At 38.0% G+C, this 20,627-nt stretch overlaps 1 protein-coding gene across 1 annotated transcript; it reads left to right on the forward strand.

Moving 5' to 3' along the window:
* The first annotated feature begins 59 nt into the window (after positions 1–59).
* On the forward strand, positions 60–20,621 carry sntb2 (syntrophin, beta 2). The gene is made up of 7 exons (XM_081355410.1): positions 60–851; positions 7,358–7,559; positions 7,938–8,145; positions 11,883–12,025; positions 12,232–12,428; positions 14,152–14,330; positions 18,313–20,621. The coding sequence occupies exons 1-7, from the start codon at positions 305–307 to the stop codon at positions 18,403–18,405; spliced, it is 1,569 nt and encodes a 522-aa protein (XP_081211536.1). The 5' UTR covers positions 60–304; the 3' UTR covers positions 18,406–20,621.
* Positions 20,622–20,627: the final 6 nt, after the last annotated feature.

The following is a 20,627-nucleotide window of genomic DNA, read 5'->3' on the forward strand; positions in this document are numbered from 1 at the left end:
TTCCAGCGGATTGTTGTCACTGTTTAGTGAGGAGGGAGGAGACATAGTTTTAATTCCCCGCCCCTCTCATGAATAATTAATTAGATACAAATCTTATGGTTACCTCCGCCGTCCGATCTAAGGATGTTTTTAATTTTATAGTTTCTTCGTGCAGTGATCACAAATTGAAAGCGTGCAGAGATATAGCGATGTTTTAACTTATTAACAGACATAAAATCGGATCCTCTCGCTTCCTCTAGGGAAATGTGCGTGTGAGTGGGTGTGTCGAGAGAGTTTAAACTTTATGATGAGTTAAAGTTTGATCATGGCCGTGTGGACCCGCGCGGAGAAACAGGGTCATCTGGACCTGCTCCTGAGTGACCGCTGGGTCCGGGTCTCCGCGGAACTCACACGGGACACTCTCACACTGACGGCGGAGGGCGAACCGGGCGGGCCCGCGGGATATTCGGAGCACAACTCGCATTTAAGAAACGGTGTTTCCAATGGCAACGAACAGAACCGAGATGTTTTTCAGAGCCGCGGGCAATACGACAGCCCGGGTCGGTTCAACGGGACCGGCTCAGACTCGGAGTCCAGCGGTTACTGTGACCCGGCGGGGCCGGAGGGGGTTCGGAGGGTTCGGATAGTCAAGCAGGAGTCCGGCGGACTGGGGATCAGTATTAAAGGGGGTCGGGAGAATCGCATGCCCATCCTCATATCAAAGATCTTCCCCGGTTTAGCGGCGGATCAGAGTCGAGCCCTGCGCGTCGGCGACGCGATCCTGTCCGTCAACGGCAGCGACCTCCGCGACGCCACGCACGACGCGGCGGTGCAGGCGCTGAAGAAGGCCGGGAAGGAGGTGACGCTGGAGGGTAAGACGATCACTCGAGCCGCGGGGATTCAGCAGGCCCGCACGAAGCGTCTGAGAATGACACACAGTTGATCATTAATTTAGGCATTATTTTGAGTTCAAACTGTTTTCAACTAGTAAACAGTAGTTAATATTATTCTTTTAAAAGAAAGATAATTCAGGTCGATATGAGGCCCGAGTTACATTAACATTTGAAAATCACTTAGAGAAGTTATGAAACTTATAGAAGTAGGCTACATAAATATGTATAAGCAGATCATATATCTTGCTCCAATAGCAGATAATTATTAATGTTTCTCCAAACATCCGGCGGGAATGTGTGGGAATGGGATATAGAGAGAGGGAGATTGGCCGTTGTAACTTACTTTGTAAGTTACTTGGCTATCAAGCCGATCTTTTTTGTGAAGACATATTTCTGTTTATCGATTATCATCATTTTTAATGTCTCCACAAAATCAAAATTTAATTTTGTTCTTTACAATTCCATTTACATTTTTTTTATGGAATGCTGCAGTATTTATTATAAATTATTTCTCCGTGCACACATTTAATATATTTTGTAATAAATGTGCCCTTGTTATCTTTAATCAAAAACAATTACATTAATTTAGTTTGCAACACCCACTTTCTACAATCCAGTCGATTCTCAATTGACAAAATGAATTTTTTTCAACCCTACTTCATGCTTTTTATTGTTGTTGTTTGTTGATGGAAACATGGCTATTCACACCGATATCACAAATCGATTTAATTTCAGCTCTTGATTTCATTTTGATTTGTTTGGATGTATATACGGTACAGCACATGTCAGTTTTTCATTAGTCTCTTAAAGAATTTTGTAAACTATATATGCAAATGCATAACTCATTCCTAATCAAATAGGCCTAGACCACCACAAGTGCAACAGAGATATGGAGACTGACGGTGAAATATGTGGAACAGGTCCGCATGAGATGGGCTCTGCTCACAGTCACACATACATTATCCTCTGTGGCACTGGCCTAATTAAAATCAGAATTATATTTGATGGTCCTGGTGGATCTAATGAGATCTTAAAATGGCTTAGAAATGATCCCATGATGCTGCACAATACCAGTACTGGAATATTCCACTGGAAAACGGAAAAAGATGTACATTTACAACATCGACATTATTACACTGAGGTGAATCAGCAATGAGTGATTAATTCAGCTATGATTTTTTTCTTTTAAACAGTTGTGAAGTAGCTTTCTTGCTGCTTAAAAATGATAATTTTTCAGGGAATGTAACTGAGTCAGAAATTGAAAGAATGAAATTGGTCATTATTATTAAAAGTAAATGGCTTTGCCAGTGCAAATTGCTGTCAGTATGAATGCACATCATAGTCTACCCAAAATTCATGAAAATCATTTACTCGGTCATGCACATTTACTTAAGGAGAACACAAATGAAGAATTTGGTAAAATGTTTCCATCTATGAAACACCAGACTGTTGATGTTTGTAAAAGCACATACAGCCAGCCTTATTCTTGTCCTGCAAATACTTGCACGCATTCATCTATCCAAACTGAATTCCTCAAATGTCTTTGGCTCAGCAAAGTGTTTTTCTGCTCAAGTATCATTGAGAAACTACGTTCGTGTGTGTGTCTGTGTTTTTTCTTCTTACAGTCCTGTATGTCCAAACTTCTGTAACAATTAGCTAAATGCATCAGCTTTCCAAACATTTTAATAGAATGTAAGAATTCAAGTATTTTATGTAGGTCATTAACTTTAATGTAATTCATTAACTTTAACTTAGGATTTTAATGTGACTTTTGGATCTTCCTGGTAAATGTTAAGCTTTCCAATGCATGCAAACACGCAAAAACACAGTCGTACTTTACATCATAAAAAGTAATGCAATATTGTGCTCATTAAATTTAAAGGGGTGGTTTAATATGATTTCACTTTTCTAACTAGAGTTAGTGTGTAATGTTGCTGTTTGAGCATACACAACATCTGCAAAGTTACAATGCTCAAAGTTCAAAGCAAAGGGAGATATTTTCTTTTAAAGAAAGTGCTTTTTAAGGACTACAACAAACGGCTGGTAGGGACTACATGACATTCCTCTCGAGTTAGTGACATCACTAACCCTAAAATTTACATAAACCCCGCCCCCGGGAACGTGAGTTATAGATTATCAAGACAGAATATGCTAATCAATGATTAGAAGATAACTACACATAAGCTACATAAATTCACCAACTAACCATTCAGAAATGTTGTCTACATGTTGTCACTTCTTCTTGAGTCTCTCCATCTTTCTGACTTTGTTTTGAACATAAAAAGCTAAACGAAATTTCCAGTGCATGTCTCTGTGAAGTAAAAAGACACAAGCTGATGAAGCTCCGCCCTCTGTGCCGGGAGCAGCAGCAGCTCATTTGCATTTAAAGGAACAGACACAAAAACGGTGCGTTTTACTGTAACATGCTATATAAAAATATCTGTGGTGTATTTTGAGCTAAAACTTCACATACACACTCTGGGGACATCAAAGACTTATTTTACATCTTGTGAAAAGGGCATTATACCACCCCTTTAATAGTAACATACCCCAACACTAGGGGTGTAACAGTACACAGAAGTCATGGTTCGGTACATACTAGTGATGCGCGGTTGGCGGTTACAGCTGCGGACTCCGCGGATAAACCGCGGATCGGGCGGATGACGTGACGAAAAATAATATTTTAATTAAATTCGGGCGGGTGGCGGGCGGTTGAACTAATCAAATGAAAAATATATGTATACATACAATCAGCGGATGGCGGGCGGGTGCGGTTTTGAAAATTGGTCAAAAACGTTGGTGCGGATGGATGGCGGACGGATGATGAGTTTTGTGATGCAGTTGCGGATGAAATAATAGCCCATCCACGCATCTCTAGTACGTACCTTGGTTTTGGAGTCACAGTTCAATACGAGTTCGGTACAACAGGAAAAAGCAACAAATCCCCAATGCTAGGTTTCTTTTCATTTATTTTGCACAGACAGTAGTGCAAATTACAGTTTGTTCCACCTAGCGGCATTTAGTCCCCCCTGAGGTAGTTGTACAAACTATTTGCTTGTCTTTATTTCTTATTGTATAGCTTATTATACTTTAAGTAAGGGATAATGTACATCCAGCCGGTTGTTCTCTCAGAATAAACCCCCGACAGGGTGATGAGGACCCCGACGCGAAGCGGAGTTCAAGTTCAAACTAGACGGACATTTAAGAGATACATATACAGTCTTACCACTTAACACACAGCATTTCCCCACATAAATAATTATGGAGATAAGGGATATTGATTTTTAGATTAAACTGTTTTAAAATCGTTTGTTATCCTATAATCCAAGAGTGTACAAAACAATAGTCACAAAATGGCAGCAGCTGCATTTGTATGAAACGAGAGAGCGAGTCCACAATATTGGATGGCATAATTAAATAACTTTACACAAAATATTGATTTGACTGGGTTTTAATATTTTATTAGCTCACCAAATCCAAAACTTCCACGAAGAAAAACCGTTCCTAGCAGGCGTAGCACTGCTGACTTCAGTGACCCGGATGAGCCTGCGTTTCTGTTTTCAGTGGCTGTTATCTGGGAATAACACCGCTGGATGGCGCGATTTACCAATCAGAATCAAGTATTCCACAGAGCCGTGTAATAATAATGGATGTTGATCATTAAAATTGACATTTAACAAAAAGATACAGGGTTGTGTCATTTTATTTTATTATACACAGTGAAGATAATCAGAGATAATCAGTGGATTGCCTGTGACTATTCGTCGTCTGACTGTATACACCGAACCTTGACATCCGTACCGTGACAGTTCGGGACGATTTACCGTTACACCCCTACCCAACACTGAATATATATATATATATATATATATATACACTCACCTAAAGGATTATTAGGAACACCTGTTCAATTTCTCATTAATGCAATTATCTAATCAACCAATCACATGGCAGTTGCTTCAATGCATTTAGGGGTGTGGTCCTGGTCAAGACTGAATCTCCTGAACTCCAAACTGAATGTCAGAATGGGAAAGAAAGGTGATTTAAGCAATTTTGAGCGTGGCATGGTTGTTGGTGCCAGACGGGCCGGCCTGAGTATTTCACAATCTGCTCAGTTACTGGGATTTTCACGCACAACCATTTCTAGGGTTTACAAAGAATGGTGTGAAAAGGGAAAAACATCCAGTATGCGGCAGTCCTGTGGGCGAAAATGCCTTGTTGATGCTAGAGGTCAGAGGAGAATGGGCCAACTGATTCAAGCTGATAGAAGAGCAACTTTGACTGAAATAACCACTCGTTACAACCGAGGTATGCAACAAAGCATTTGTGAAGCCACAACATGCACAACCTTGAGGCGGATGGGCTACAACAGCAGAAGACCCCACCAGGTACCACTCATCTCCACTACAAATAGGAAAAAGAGGCTACAATTTGCACGAGCTCACCAAAATTGGACAGTTGAAGACTGGAAAAATGTTGCCTGGTCTGATGAGTCTCGATTTCTGTTGAGACATTCAGATGGTAGAGTCAGAATTTGGCGTAAACAGAATGAGAACATGGATCCATCATGCCTTGTTACCACTGTGCAGGCTGGTGGTGGTGGTGTAATGGTGTGGGGGATGTTTTCTTGGCACACTTTAGGCCCCTTAGTGCCAATTGGGCATCGTTTAAATGCCACGGCCTACCTGAGCATTGTTTCTGACCATGTCCATCCCTTTATGACCACCATGTACCCATCCTCTGATGGCTACTTCCAGCAGGATAATGCACCGTCACAAAGCTTGAATCATTTCAAATTGGTTTCTTGAACATGACAATGAGTTCACTGTACTAAAATGGCCCCCACAGTCACCAGATCTCAACCCAATAGAGCATCTTTGGGATGTGGTGGAACGGGAGCTTTGTGTCCTGGATGTGCATCCCTAGCCTGGGAAAACCCAGACAACTTCCGGCAAATTTTGATTTGCTCTGCAAGTAAGTCTGGCAAAGAGCTCATTCAAGTCCATTTCCCCATGCCGAGAAATCAAGGCACCAATCAGAAACGTTGAGGCGGGCTTTACACATGACGATCGCTCTGATTGGTTTTAGGTCTAGCCTATCCAAAGGCATTTGAGCGACGTCGACTCCGACGTCCGTTGGTGAAGCGCATCAACTTTTAAATGCATTATTATATTCAAATTGCAAACACATGAGGACAGTCTCCATGAAAGACTCACTGGCAGATGAACGTGCTACTACATTTCTCTCCGAAACGGTAGGAAATTAAATTAGATTTAATAGAGGATTTTAACTGTGACAAGATGATTGACAGGGCAGTTTACATGACGGGATGCACGCGACAGATCCGTCCGATAAAGATGACGAAGTAGTATGTCCCAAAGTTGCCTACTTTTTTGCTACACATTCAAAAGTAAATACATTTTCTTCACAAAAAGAGTACATATGGCGTAGTGTAACCATAGACTGTTAAAAAAAATAGTGTAAAATAGGCGAATTGGGACGCAGCATATGGCTTTACACATGACGATCTCTGATTGGTTTTAGGAGTTTTAGGTCTATCCAATTGTGCCCAGAGGCATTTGAGCGACGTCCGTTGGTGACGCCCCTTTGGAAATGAGTTATTAAAGGAGCTTTGCCAGACTATATCTCAGTTACTACTGAGAATGGTCTGGTTTTAACCAGGCTAGTGCATCCCACAAATCTCCATCAACTGCAAGATGCTATCCTATCAATATGGGCCAACATTTCTAAAGAATGCTTTCAGCACCTTGTTGAATCAATGCCATGTAGAAGTAAGGCAGTTCTGAAGGCGAAAGGGGGTCAAACACAGTATTAGTATGGTGTTCCTAATAATCCTTTAGGTGAGTTATATATTCCTTTATATATATTATATATATATATTCCTAATATCTTTATTATTAATCTGTATAGTATCTTTATTCTGTTAATTTCTTTTATATGTTTAAAATAAAAAATGCATGAAATACACCGATTTTTATTGAACATCCTCAATATAAACATCCACATCCATCCAAAACAATTTTTAAATCTTCCAGAATATGCTTGATATAAAAACAAAAACTAGATTTGAAGTTTAACAATATGATTTGACGTTGTTTCACCAAACTGCTCTCTATTGGTTTAGAGGATTTTTTTCTCCAAACATCCCTCTATCATTCTTTTTCGTAGCTTATTAGTGTTGTTTTTCCTTATTCATGCATGTTTCTTTAGTGTTTTAATGTGTCAATAAACTTTAAAAAGCAGCTACAATATGTTTATATAATGCAGTATGTATGAAATGGATTTGTGTGTGTGTGTGTGTGTGTGTGTGTGTGTGTGTGTGTGTGTGTGTGTGTTATTAGCCCAGGGCTGTACAGTGCAACCTATATGTGACGAAATGAGAGCCTTGTCAGTGAATGCAGTCTTTTTCTTTTGGATGTTCCTGAGAGTGAATTGTCAGTTAAGGCTGTATGTTTTGTGTGCAGTGAAGTACATCAGGGAGGTGTCTCCACTCTTTAAGAAGTCCTCAATGAGTGCAGATCTGCCTTGGGATGGACATCTTCAGTCTCCAAACCTCAGCGGCAGCGACGAGTCGCCCAAGAGCAGTGTAACTCGTGACAGAAAGGTCATCCCGCTTAAAATGAGCTTCATCAGCCGAAACCTCACCATGCCTGACCTGGAAAACAGGTGTGTGTGTGTGTGTGTGTGTGTGTGTGTGTGTGTGTGTAAGATTACGAAAGTAACCAAAAGCAGCATTTTGTTCCTGGGGTTGACTATGTCAATTGGATTTGAATCTCATAAAAACATATCCAGGTTATGTTTCACACCGAAATGAACTCTAGCTTGCTGTAAATTATTAGTTCAACCAAATATTATTCATGATATTACAATAATGACAGTATTTGCTTATTATAAATAAAAATTGTGAAATAAATACATAGAAACTAGGGTATTATTTTGTACATTCAAAAACATTGATACTTTCAAGAAGTACTGATTATACAATTACTTGTAACCCCAGCACTGAAATGAGAACTGTTTTCAGTAATGCCTTGTTATGTACAGGTTGCTGGAGCTTCACTCTCCGGACGGCCAGCACACTGTGGTGTTGCGGTGTAAAGATGGGGCCACTGCTCACTCCTGGTTCACGGCCATCCACACAAACATTGCTGCCCTTTTGCCACAGATGCTGGCCCACATCAACTCCTTCTTGAGCAACCCTAGCGCCAACACACACTGCACGCTCAAACACATCGGCTGGCTGGCAGAGCAGGTATCTCACAAACACACATTAAAGGGTAACTCTCGCCAAATTGCAACCTAGGCTATTTTTGCTAATCTACCCTAGTCAAACATTTGTGTAAAAGCATAATTAGAATGGAAACGCCATTTTTAAGATTGACCGTATTTTCATTTTCGGTCAAATTGCCTTTTGAATGGGAGTGCTAGGGGCACTACTATGATAGCATCAAAATCGCTATTTTTAAAACACTAAGAAGGCTCGACACAACATGAAACTTTGCTTAAAGTATCACCAGGGGCTCTACACATGAACTCGAGCATTGAGAACATTGTTTGTGTTAGGGCTGTGCAATAAATGTTCAAATTTCGATTTTTTAAGAATTGTTGAAAGGTGTCTTTGGTAACACTTTACAATAAGGTTCATTAATTAGCATTAGTTAACTACCTTAGTTAACATGAACTAATAATGAACAATACTTCTACAGCATTTATTAATCTTAGTTAATATTCATTTCACCATTTACTAATACGTTATTAAAATGAAAGGTTGTATTTGTTAACATTAATTAATGCACTGTGAACTAACATGAACAAACAATGAACAGCTGTTTTTTATAAACTAACATTAAAAAAGATTAATAAATACTGTAACAAATGTATTTCTCATTGTTAGTTCATGTTAGTTAATACATTAACTAATTGTAACTAATTAACATTATTGTAAAGTGTATCCGTGTCTTTTTAACAAATGCAACACGTACCCAAAGTCTAAATGTGAAATAATCGTGTTACATAATTGTGATTTCAATACTGAACAAAATAATCGTGATTATGATTTTTTCCATAATCGAGCAGCCCTAGTTTGTGTACACAAAGTTTACCAAAAAGAAAGGTTTGGTACGACTCACTTTATCAGTTAGTGTTTCCGTCCGCCGGCATTTTGTCAGTCAAAAGTAGTCGATCTCCGAATGCAACGTAACATGAGGAGAGTAAAGATGGAAAGTTCATGTGTAGAGCCCCTGGTGATACTTCAAGCACAGTTTCATGTTGTGTCGAGCCTTCTTAGTGTTTTAAAAATAGCGATTTTGATGCTATAATAGTAGTGCCCAAGCACTCCCATTCAAAAAGCATTTTGACCGAAAACGAACATACAGTCAATCTTATAAGTGGCGTTTCATTCTAATTATGCTTTTACACAAATGTTTGACTCGGGTAGATTAACAAAAATAGCCTAGGTTGCAATTTGACGAGAGTTACCCTTGAAGGGTTTTTCTGTTAGAACGGTGTTGTGTTAGCGCTCCCTAAGTTAATAACTAATGATCTTCACAATGGAAGTGAACCAATCAATCAAAAAATGTACTTTAGCTGGACAATAACTTTATCCTAGAGCTGTTGTAAAGCCTAAACAATCTGTTACAGTAATTTCCTATTATCACTGTAAAGCTGCTTTGGCTTCTTTAACTCTTTCCCCATCATATTCACAATGGCCCCCAGAATATTTTGTTTTATGAATATGTAAACAGTCAATGTAACAAAAGAAAGAACAGCATAGAACCTTTTTTTCTAGCTTCATTTGTTCTTTTTCATTTATTTATCTACACTTGAATGTGGGTTAGTTTAATATAAAAGCAAAACAAAACTACATTTCGAAGCTGAGAAAATCGTGTTTTTGTCAAAGACTTCCTCCTGGTTCGGATTCAGAACGATGATGAAAACAGATTGAGTAGATCAAGTCCATCAACAAAAGCTTGCTCCGTTGTGCATCTCTTTGTGGGTTCAACGTCTTCCTCGGTAGGGGTGGGCGGTATGATCAAATTTCTGTTTCAAGGTATAGTCATTTATATTTGTAGTTATTCTGGAAAATCAACAAAAAGGGCTTTATATAGTACATAATCTAAAATACTTTAGAAATGAAATTACTTCACCTTGTTTGATCTTTCTTTTACTCTGTAAAATTATTTATTTGGTAAACTATATTGATAAATACTGATTGATATTAAATACAACTCGTAGGTGCAATTAAACTTTAAATAAAGTGTTGCTGAATTATTTTTAAGTCTCATGTTCTTGTTTTACTTCATCAATCAGTTTATATTATCTAATTATTTTTATATTAAACTAGTCTATTCTTATCTTAATAAATGACATTTACTTCCTTTTAGTTTTGTAGGATGTTAGTAATATTGTTTAAATGTGTTCCCCGGTACAGTTCTGCTTATTATACTGCGTTTTTAAGGGGCTTGTTTTGCTCTTTTTTTTTTTTTTGGCAACCTTTCACCTTTCACCAAGAGAGGGAAGAGTTCAGAATTAACTAGAAGGAGCTGAATGCAAACTGAACAGCAGCTTCTGTTAGTCTGGACTAAGTAGTTTAAATTATACACACCTTTACATTATACACACTGCATCATTATTTTACTCTAACTCTGTGAAGACTGACACACCGCCGCTCAAGCCTTTCATATTCGCCTCTGTGTGTGTGTGCACGCGTGTCTTTTGCATCATTAAAATGCGATCGGTTAATTTGAGTGTCAAGTTGAGAGGTGTGTCGAATCAAAGGAAGATTTTATCAGCTGGTTCCAATCAGTGGCCAATTGGAGTTAGAAAAATATAATGCGCGCTGTTGCATTCTCAATATTTAGTTATTTTGCCTCAGATACAGGATTATGAAAATGGAAGTAAAATAAGGCCAAATGTTTTTGAAACAAAAAAGCTTGTTGAATTGCACTAATTGACAAAAATATACATTGCAATAAAGTGCTTGCATTTTAATGCATTGTATTTTTAGGGCTTGCATTTTTATGCGCTGAAATTCAACATTGTTTAAGCTGTGAATATTTCAATTCAAAACATTTCACACACATTTTCATTATTAAAAATTCAATAATCCATACTGGCCTTTCAGATTTCTCTTCCAAAATATTAATTCTGTTTAGAAATACAACCTATAATATTCGACAGGCAATTTTCGGTCCATTTTATTTCACTTTACAAATTCACTTCTACAAATTCAGTGGTTCAAATTCGACAGAAAAATTCAACATTTCACATCCGGGAACTGCAGGAAAAGCAGTAGAGTGTCAATGCATGATCTCCGTAGCTCCGTAGCATCATGCCTGACACCTACATGAACACTTTACAATTAGTTTTATGACTATAAGTCATTCTTCTCAAATGCTATTGAGGTTAGAAACGTGTATGCCAGTGTCATATGTAACTTTAGAGACGGTCTCTAACAAACTGTTTCGTCAGTATGTCACTGGGAAACGCTAAGCATGAAACTTTGCGCGTTAAATTCATATTCTGAGTCCATCTGATCACAAGCTGAGCACGCATCGCATCAGATTATAGATTTATTTAATTAAATCACAGCCTTTTGCAATCTGATGACGGCACCTAGCCAAATCATGCTTTCAATTTTAGTTTGTTTGACATGCTTTGCCAAAGCAGTAACACAAAACAACATTAGAGACCTTTTATGTTATTATGAGGAGTTTAAAAATATTTTCGGTCCGTTATGAAACTTTTGAAACCAGAGTCTAGCTAATGAATGGGAAACACCGGTGCGTGTGCCGGTAAAGTTGGATATACCGTACTTGTATATACACATTTTTTTATTTAAAGCTGTGCGATAATATATTTGCATATAGTAATGTTCCAAGCAAGACAGTTGCCTAGTTTACAGCATTAGTTGAGAGATATTTTTTTCCTTTGCATATGGAAACTGTATGGATTATGAATTCAGTGGCTGATTGTTGTGTTTGTGTTTAGCTTGAGCTGGATGGTGGGCGGCATCAGCACAGACGTGTCGTCATCGCGCTCACAGAGAAAGACATCTTGCTGTTCCAGTCAGTGCCGTGGACGTATGAGAGCTGGACCTCTCCTCTCTTAACACACCCACTACTCGCCACACGGTAAAACTCTAGCTTTAGCAAAGTTTTTAGCATTCGTAATTTAGTTTTTCCACCCTATCTGTGACCCCTCCATTAAAACAGGCTGCTTAACATCTTTTTTTTTTTAGTTGTCTTCCCGCCCTTTTATTAAAATATAAATAAGTTTAGCCTCTGAATAAACTCACACTGCTCTGCCTCGGCTGTTTTGTATTTGGTTCTGTCCACAGGCTCGTTCACTCAGGCAGCGTCCGCAGTTCTCCGGCTCTGGGTGGAGATTTGGTGTTTGCTACACGTACAGGCACAGGTCGAGGGATCGAGTCTCATGTGTTTCGTGTGGAGACACACTGGGATCTGTCCACATGGACACGTGCACTGGTGCAGGGCGGACATTCGGCTGCTGAACTCATCAAAGAGGTTTCCATAGGTGTGTGTGTGTGTGTGTGTGTGTGTGTGTGTGTGTGTGTGTGTGTGTGTGTGTGTGTGTGTGTGTGTGTGTGTGTGTGTGTGTGTAAATATACAATAATAAGAAAGGAATCTACCCTTCGCCAAGACCCGCCTTAAAAAACTTGACAGACCAATCCTACCTTAGCAAACATGGCCATCCCTGTATTATTATTAGACACATTTGTATTGTTTTTGTCATTATGTAAGTCCATAGATGTATGAGAGTTTGAATCATTTCGGCATGAAATGAAAATTCACCTTATCAATTTTCTAAATTCATGTTATAGATGTTATTGTGAATGATTGATGTAGGTTTCCTTTTTTATTTTGACCTCGAGCTCGATCTTCTGGTGAAACTGACACACTTCTCTCTGGTGACATATGCAGGACTTCTCCAATCATTTAGTTCACTTAAAGGACAAATCAAGTGAAAAATGAACCTGGGGTTAATTAACACATGGTTACCGAGTCGATCGTTCCCTGCGATGCGTTTTCATAAAAAATCGAATGTAAAGAGTTTTATTTTTAAAAACAGATTAGCTCATAACAGTAGTATATGGGGCACAGAGTAAGTAAAAATAAATCACTAGTTAATACCACTAACAAGGCTCAAAATAGCCTCACACTAACACGGTAACATAATGAGGGTCCTTATAAAGTATCTTCTTATTAAACTGTCTGTACACTTACAAAGTTCTCAATGCTTCGGTTTGTATGTAAGGACCCTCATTATGTTACCGTGTTAGTGTGAGGCTATTTTGAGCCTTGTTAGTGGTATTAACTAGCGATTTATTTTTACTTACTCTGTGCCCAATATACTACTGTTATGAGCTAATCTGTTTTTAAAGATAAAACTCTTTACATTCGATTTTCATGAAAACACATCGCAGGGAACGATCGACTCGGTAACCATGTGTTAATTAACCCCAGGTTCATTTTTCACTTGATTTGTCCTTTAAACCCCGCTCCTGCAAGCTTGTTCATTTGCCTCAAGCTTTGAGTGCAACGCCCACATCTTAACATCCAATCAACAACAGCCTCGGTTGAAATGTTAATAGGTTAATGTTTATTAATATGTTTTATAGGTAATTTAATAGGTACATTTATTTAGTTTTGATTGTGGTTATGATGGTTAATAAATGTTCACTGTACCATATCATACCAATTGCACTGAAATGATGCAGTTTTTAATCAATTTTTTTTTTGTAATTTAACAGGATAAAAATAAAAAATATAAAATAAAAATAAAATGCTTTTAATTAATACATTAATTAAAATGTACTTTTAATGTTATACACTGAATGGATATTAATCTTACAAGAACCAGAATAAAGTGTAAGTCACACTTTATTCTGGTTCTTGTAAGATTAATATCCATTCAGTGAGTACAACATTTTAAGTACATTTTATTGAGAATTCTGTCCAAATTCAGTCCAAATTCATTCCTGTGGGATGTTCTGTAACACTTGTCTGAGTAACCATGAGGCTTTGCACAGGGATAACTGAGTGGGAAAAAGCTGGATTGAGAGATCTTACTGCATTTTCCTCTTATTTTCCTGTGTTGTGGAACAATAGCTGGCTGGAGGAAATGTTGGAAATATTTAGTGTTTTCCTTCCTGAGTTCCAGCCAGGCAATAAAATATAGTCACATTAATTCACCCTCTCATGGTTCATATCTGTGTATGTTTGTCTGCACTCCTCAGGCTGTGTGTTGAACAAACAGGACGTTTGTCTGATCCTGCATTATGACAGAGGTTTCACCGTGACACGGGAATCTGGTGAATCTGTGCTGTTTCACTTCCCCTATGAGCGGCTCAAAATGTCTGCAGATGATGGAGTCAGGAATCTTTACCTGGACTTTGGTGCTCCAGAGGGCGAAATGGTATGACATGAAATATCATATTTACCTGTGATGATGTCATGAGATGGACATACAATTCTGAAGTCCCTAATGTCATTAAAGGTAGGGTAGGTAGGATTTTTATAAAAAACTTTTTTTCAAATTTGTTTAAACTGTCTTTATATACCAATACATAATTAAAATGTAAGTGCTCTGAAAAAGAGAGTATAAAAATCGAGTGACTGTAGACCTTTTAATCTGCAATAAACACAGCTCATTATTTCCATTCGGGACGAAACAATTGATTGGTTTGGGCGACTGTCACTCACTCTCGCAACCATGGCTACCACACCTGTTGCAAGATCTGCCCATATGCGCGTGCACTCGTTTGATTTGAGGAGTGCAAGAGAGGCGCGGAACCTACAAAGAGTAAAATTATGGCAGAGAAAGAGCATTCAAAATTCAAAGCACCTGCATTTTCAGTCAGCGAAGGCAAACAAGGCAAAAACGACTTCCTTGGACCCTGGTTGCCCGCACTCTTGAACGACCTCTGCTTCGCCCTCGACCCCGAAACACTACATTCAGATTCATCAATGGGAATGAATTCATGTTTTTTTTTTTTTTTCTGTTTTCTGCAGCAACTGAGCACTTTTCTTTATCCTGGCTGAAGCACTTTTGTTTCAATCTATAAGAATAATATAATCAACATATGTTATAGTTTAAAGTTAAAGATATTAATATTAATAAGTTTAGAGTCTTATGTTTATTTGACAGTGATTTCACATTTCTTGTTTACGGCTCAGTTTGTTGTTGTAAAAAAAAAAGTTGTAAAAACTCAGTTTTTCTGAGGCTTTTATATTGTTCATATCGATATCGGAATTGTACCGTATCGACCGAAATTAAGAAATATATCGTGATAGAAATTTTGGCCGTACCGTCCAGCGCTACTCTAAATGCATCCTTAGTTTCCTGTGCAATGAAGGAAACAACAGATGGATCCTTCATGACCTTGCCTATCCCAAAATTCATTGCGCACCAATGACGACAGGATGTTTTTTGAGAGAAATTGCCTAATTGCATGTTTAAACATAAGTATTGTGTTTCAACTTATATCTGTATCTAATCTAAATATCTAATGATACAAATGTAAAAATAAAAACACCCTTTAAATCGGTTCAAATGTTGACTTATATCTTACTAAGATGCAATTATATATAGTTTATACTCTATTATATACAGAGATGGACCATGGTGAACATATTTAGACAGTTTGTGAACCTCTGTTTTGTTTTCAGAGTTTAATATAACTTTTTCAAAAAGTCCAGTACAAACGTTACAGTCACTCATCAGCAGCTGACACAGTTGCGAGGCGAAAAGAACAATCTTCCGTAGGCCAGAATGTCCCATTTATGGAGACCTTCATGGCCTTCGAAGTCTGTTTCCTTTAAAGAATGCACTCTCAAATCCAAACTGGGACACAGCTATAGTCTTGCATCCATTTTGACATGCTTTTCGTCAAATTAATGTGTGCGTTATTTGAGAACGGTTTGTTTTATAAAAAAGCTTTTGATACATTTTTTTGCCAGCATGGTCTGAATATGATCAGAGCCAATTATACCGAAAAATTAATGAGCTGGATATGAATCTAGGATAAATTTGAAAAGCGTATTTATTTATTTATTTGGAAAATTGAAATCAAATCATCTTGAGAGGAAATTTTTTTTTTTAGCCCTTAGGATTCAAAAGTTATAGGCGGATCTTTTGTGGCGTCATTGTTTATGTTTGCCGCGTTGCATCATGGGAATCGTGTGGCAGAAAACACCGCTAGATACATGTAAATTGATTGTTTTGCACGTTTGGAGGAGGATTTAGAGAAGAGGATGGTTCACTCTTGCGGTGTGGTCGATTGTACGGCTCGTTGGGGGCCTGATAAAAAGTTTTTTCGAATTCCCTCCGAATAGGATCGTGAAAAACGAAAGAAATGGTTGTGTGCAATTAGGCGATTGAACCTGGACGCTCCGAAGCCTGGATTCCTAACGTTACTGATCGAGTTTGTGAGGCTCATTTTGTTCATGGTAGGCCTAAGTCTTAGTGACTATGTATTTATAGAAGATTGAATAAAATAAAAAATAATAAAACTGAGTCAAATCAACCGAGTCATATGTTTTCGCGTTCTGATTCAGGTGTCCCAAACCGCGATCCACACAGCACCCAGACTACCGTATTTTCCGCACTATAAGCAGAGGCGCACCTTCAATGAATGGCCATTTTTATAACTGTTTTCATATATAGGGCGCACCGGATTATAAGGCACACCTTCAATGAATGGCCATTTTTATAACTGTTTTCATATATAGGGCGCACCGGATTTTAAGGCACATAGAATAGAAGATACTGCTGTCAAAAGTTTGACTGGGTTTGCGTTATGCAGTGGTCACCAACCTTTTCAAGCCTATAAGATCACATCCAAGTCCAAATGTAAACCAAGATCTTCCACTTGCAAAAAAATATGAAAAAACAAGTGGCTGAGCTGTAAAACCTTGTTTATACTCGACGCGTCCGCATGAGCGCGAAGGTAATAAAAAAACTAACGTTAGTAATATCCGCCTGCTCGGGCAGATTCGGCTTTACAGTGCGCGCGCCTCCGCATCCGCAGATGCACGACTTTGAGCCGAATCTGCCCGAGCAGAAGGATATTAGTACATCTCATCATCACCCAGTTTGCGCGTCTAAATCAGTTGTATGGTCTGGTGTTCAGTCAAGTATAAATGCCTCGTCTGTTTGGGGAGTTGCACGCACAGTCAGCGGAGATCTCATATGGGCTTTGAATAACTTCGATTTTGTCACCAATACAAATTTTGAGCTTCTCTCCAAACCTCCTCCGGTCTTCAGATGTTAAAGTGCTTATATATTGTGGATTTTGCCCGCTAACTCTCTTGAAAGTGCTCGTCGTGTCTTTACAGCCCGCAATACTGTTTGATTTGTTGCCACACAACCACTCGCGCATGCGTACAAAGATGTCAACAAAGATCCTCCTATTAGCATAAACATGAGAGCTACTTTGGACAGTTGGTGGCGCTAGAGGGATTGAGTTAGATACTACAAATTTGCAGTGGTTAATGTTGATACTGCACATAATTTACGCTATATGGTCAAAAGTATTGGGACTCTTAATTTTTGAATTTAGTTGTTTCAATCAAACCCATTGCCCATGGTGCTGTGATAAGATGCCACCTTTGCAATAAGTCAGTTTGTGAAATTTCATCCCTGCTAGAAATTCCACGGTCAACTGTGAGTGATATTATTGGACAGTGGAAGCATGTAGTAACAGCAGCAACTCAGCCACAAAGCAGAAGACCACGTAAAGTCACAGAACTGGGTCATCGAGTGCTGAGGCGCATGGTGCGCTTAAGTCAACAAACTTTCCAAACTTTTATTGGCATTAATATCAGCACAAAAAAACTGTGAGGCGGGAGCTTTGTGGAATGGGTTTCCATGGTCGAGCAGCTGCATGAAAGCCACACATCAACAAGTTCAATGCCAAGCGTCGGCCGGAGTGTGTGACAATTTCAAATAAATGTGAAGATATAATTTGCAGCTCAAAGCTTTATTTACCTGAAGCATTTATCTTGAGGTCCTTTTCATTTGATCATTTATTTCTATAATATGTAATAATAATAATATTAAACTTTATTTTATATAGCGCCTTTAAAGCAGTTTCTCAAGGCACTTTACACAATAAAAATACAAAAAGAGAGAGAGAGAGAAAAACCCCAGATAGAAATAAAAAGCATACAAAAAACAAGAACACACTAGTATACAATAATTAAAACCACCAAGAAAAAGCTAACCTAAAAAAAATTGTTTTTAGATTGGATTTTGTCCATCTTTGATATGAGAAGGAAGTGCATTCCAGAGTCTAGGAGCATCGGGGGAGAACGCCCTCCCGTACAGATCGCAAACCAAAATGTTTTGTAGAAAGGAAACTAAAGTAAGGACTTTTTTCTCTTTTTCTCTTTTGTAGGTGTTTGAGCTTCACTCGGGGCCGAAGCCTGTGGTCTTCGTGCTTCATTCCTTTCTCTCCGCCAAACTGGCTCGCTTGGGACTGCTCACATAAAATCTACAGGAAATGATCGAGGTTCATTTATTTCTTTGCTTTATTGACAGCTACTATTTTACTCAAGCAGTGTTTTCATAGTTTCACTTGTCCTCTAGCCGACACATTTGTTCAGTTGTTGTTGTTGTGTGTGTGTGTGTGTGTGTGTGTGTGCGTGTGTGCGTGTGTGTGTGTGTGTGTGTGTGTGTGTGTGTGTGTGTGTGTGTGTGGCTTTCTAAAGCAGAATACAATCTTATTTTCCTCTGATCAGGAACACCAGTCGTGCCTTTTCATCTAGAGTCAACATGCTTTTTTTTACAGATATTTTTTGAGGCTTAAGATCACAGTGAAGCTTGGCAAAATAACCAAAATGAATACTATTCTTGTATTATATATGTTGTTTTTTCATGTAACTCTTTTGTATTTATGTTTAAATGTATTGCATGGCAAAGACTGTTACATCTATGTGTTATAATCTTAATGAATGTCAATTGAATATGGCAGTAATAGACTGCTGTCCATGCAGAAATGAAGCTTTAAATACATTCTCTCATGACTGACCAAAAATAACCTCCCTAAAGTTAAAATTCTCCTCTATAAGGTGTTGAATTGGATTAATTGAGTTCAAATAATATTTTGAAATCAATATAAAGTATAGGAATGTTTTATATCTGTTCTTTACATTTCATGAATTTTTTTTTTTCTCATTTATGACCAAACCAGCTCCAGGCCTTGATTATTTTTGTCCTTTTCCACAGTACATTAATGTACTGCTTCTTGATCCGCATTAGATAAGTGATTAGTCCTCATTACGGGATTCCCAGCTCACTAGAAATCTGCAAATATCAGCGAATTTTCTGATTTCCATGTTTGGAAATGTGAAGAAAATGAATGAACTTTAAAATGAAAGAAATCATGGAGAAATTATTTCTATAGTAAATTGTATTTCTTTTTCTAGATATATTTAGCTCTTAAACAATTTAGACTTTTGTGAGTACAATCTTTATAAAACAACTTTTAATCGTCCGGTTATCATGCAAGACTGAAAAAGTTGTGGGAATTCATTGGTCCAAAGGTGTGGCGACCATGCTATTAGCACTGATATGTGGTTTGTTTTGGCAAATTCGCTTCGTCTTATCAGTAATATCAATTATAGCATCAGTATATATTCTTTATTAACATATTAGCTTTTTATGTAATGCGTGTAATGCAAACTGAGTTAGAGCTCATTATCTCCTATAGTAACCAATCTTTTCAGCCTTTAGACTTTGCAAAAGCAATCAGACGCCATATTGTGGCAGTACTGAAAACATGCCTTCGAAACCTTCATTGCATTAGACAGCATGCAGAATGGAGGCAGTTTGTTTTTGTAGGAAGAGAATATGAACAATATGACAATGTATAGAAGTATTAATGTCTTTTAGATGATTGTATGAACCGCATTCCTTCACAACCGTTGCACAAGGTTAACAGAAGCAATATTTCAGCATAAGAGTCACCCCACAAGCAAGATGGTTAGGTCCTTTTTCTTTTCTTTTTTAAAGGACCACAGATACAACCTCTGTGATGTGTTTAAGTGCCCTTCAACTTTTATAGTCTATTGTACGTACTAATACAATAAATATTTGAAAATGAGAGGGAGTGAATTTGTGAAAATTCAAGTGAATTCTTATTCACACGGTGACCTTCTTGGTTTCTTCTAAAGTGTCTATTAAAATAAAAGATGACACTTTTGGCTGTAATTACTGATTTCTTTTTTCCCTCTCTGAGGTTGGTGATCCGTCATAGTTTTGGACATCTTATGTGCTGCCTCATTATTTTCATTATTGTAATGATGTCAGACCTCTTACTGAGACCCATTGCTTTGTGCATTGTCTTAACTATGAAACTGTGTTAAAAACACTTGGCCAGGTTAATAAATTGCACTTGTGTAAGTGATATGTTTGGACTTGTCATCAGCCTAATATTTGACATGACAATGAATGTACTTTATAGACCCATAGATACATGCCTCATTTCATTATTTGTGTAGGGGTTTGAGTTAATAGATTGATTCTTCTTTATTTTGAGGAATTGTTTAAACCAAAGTTCACTTGTGGCAGCTTGTAGTACACAATCAAATGCAAAAAAGCAAATTTGTTTGTGCGTGTATGATAACTCAAAGCCTGTAACCAGAAGCTATGCATTATGTCTGTATGCAGATTTCATATATAAATAAAACATCCTAATTAAATGAGTGATAT

The sequence above is a fragment of the Scardinius erythrophthalmus genome (assembly GCF_964197995.2).
Source record: "Scardinius erythrophthalmus genome assembly, chromosome: 24".
Lineage (NCBI taxonomy): Eukaryota > Metazoa > Chordata > Actinopteri > Cypriniformes > Leuciscidae > Scardinius > Scardinius erythrophthalmus.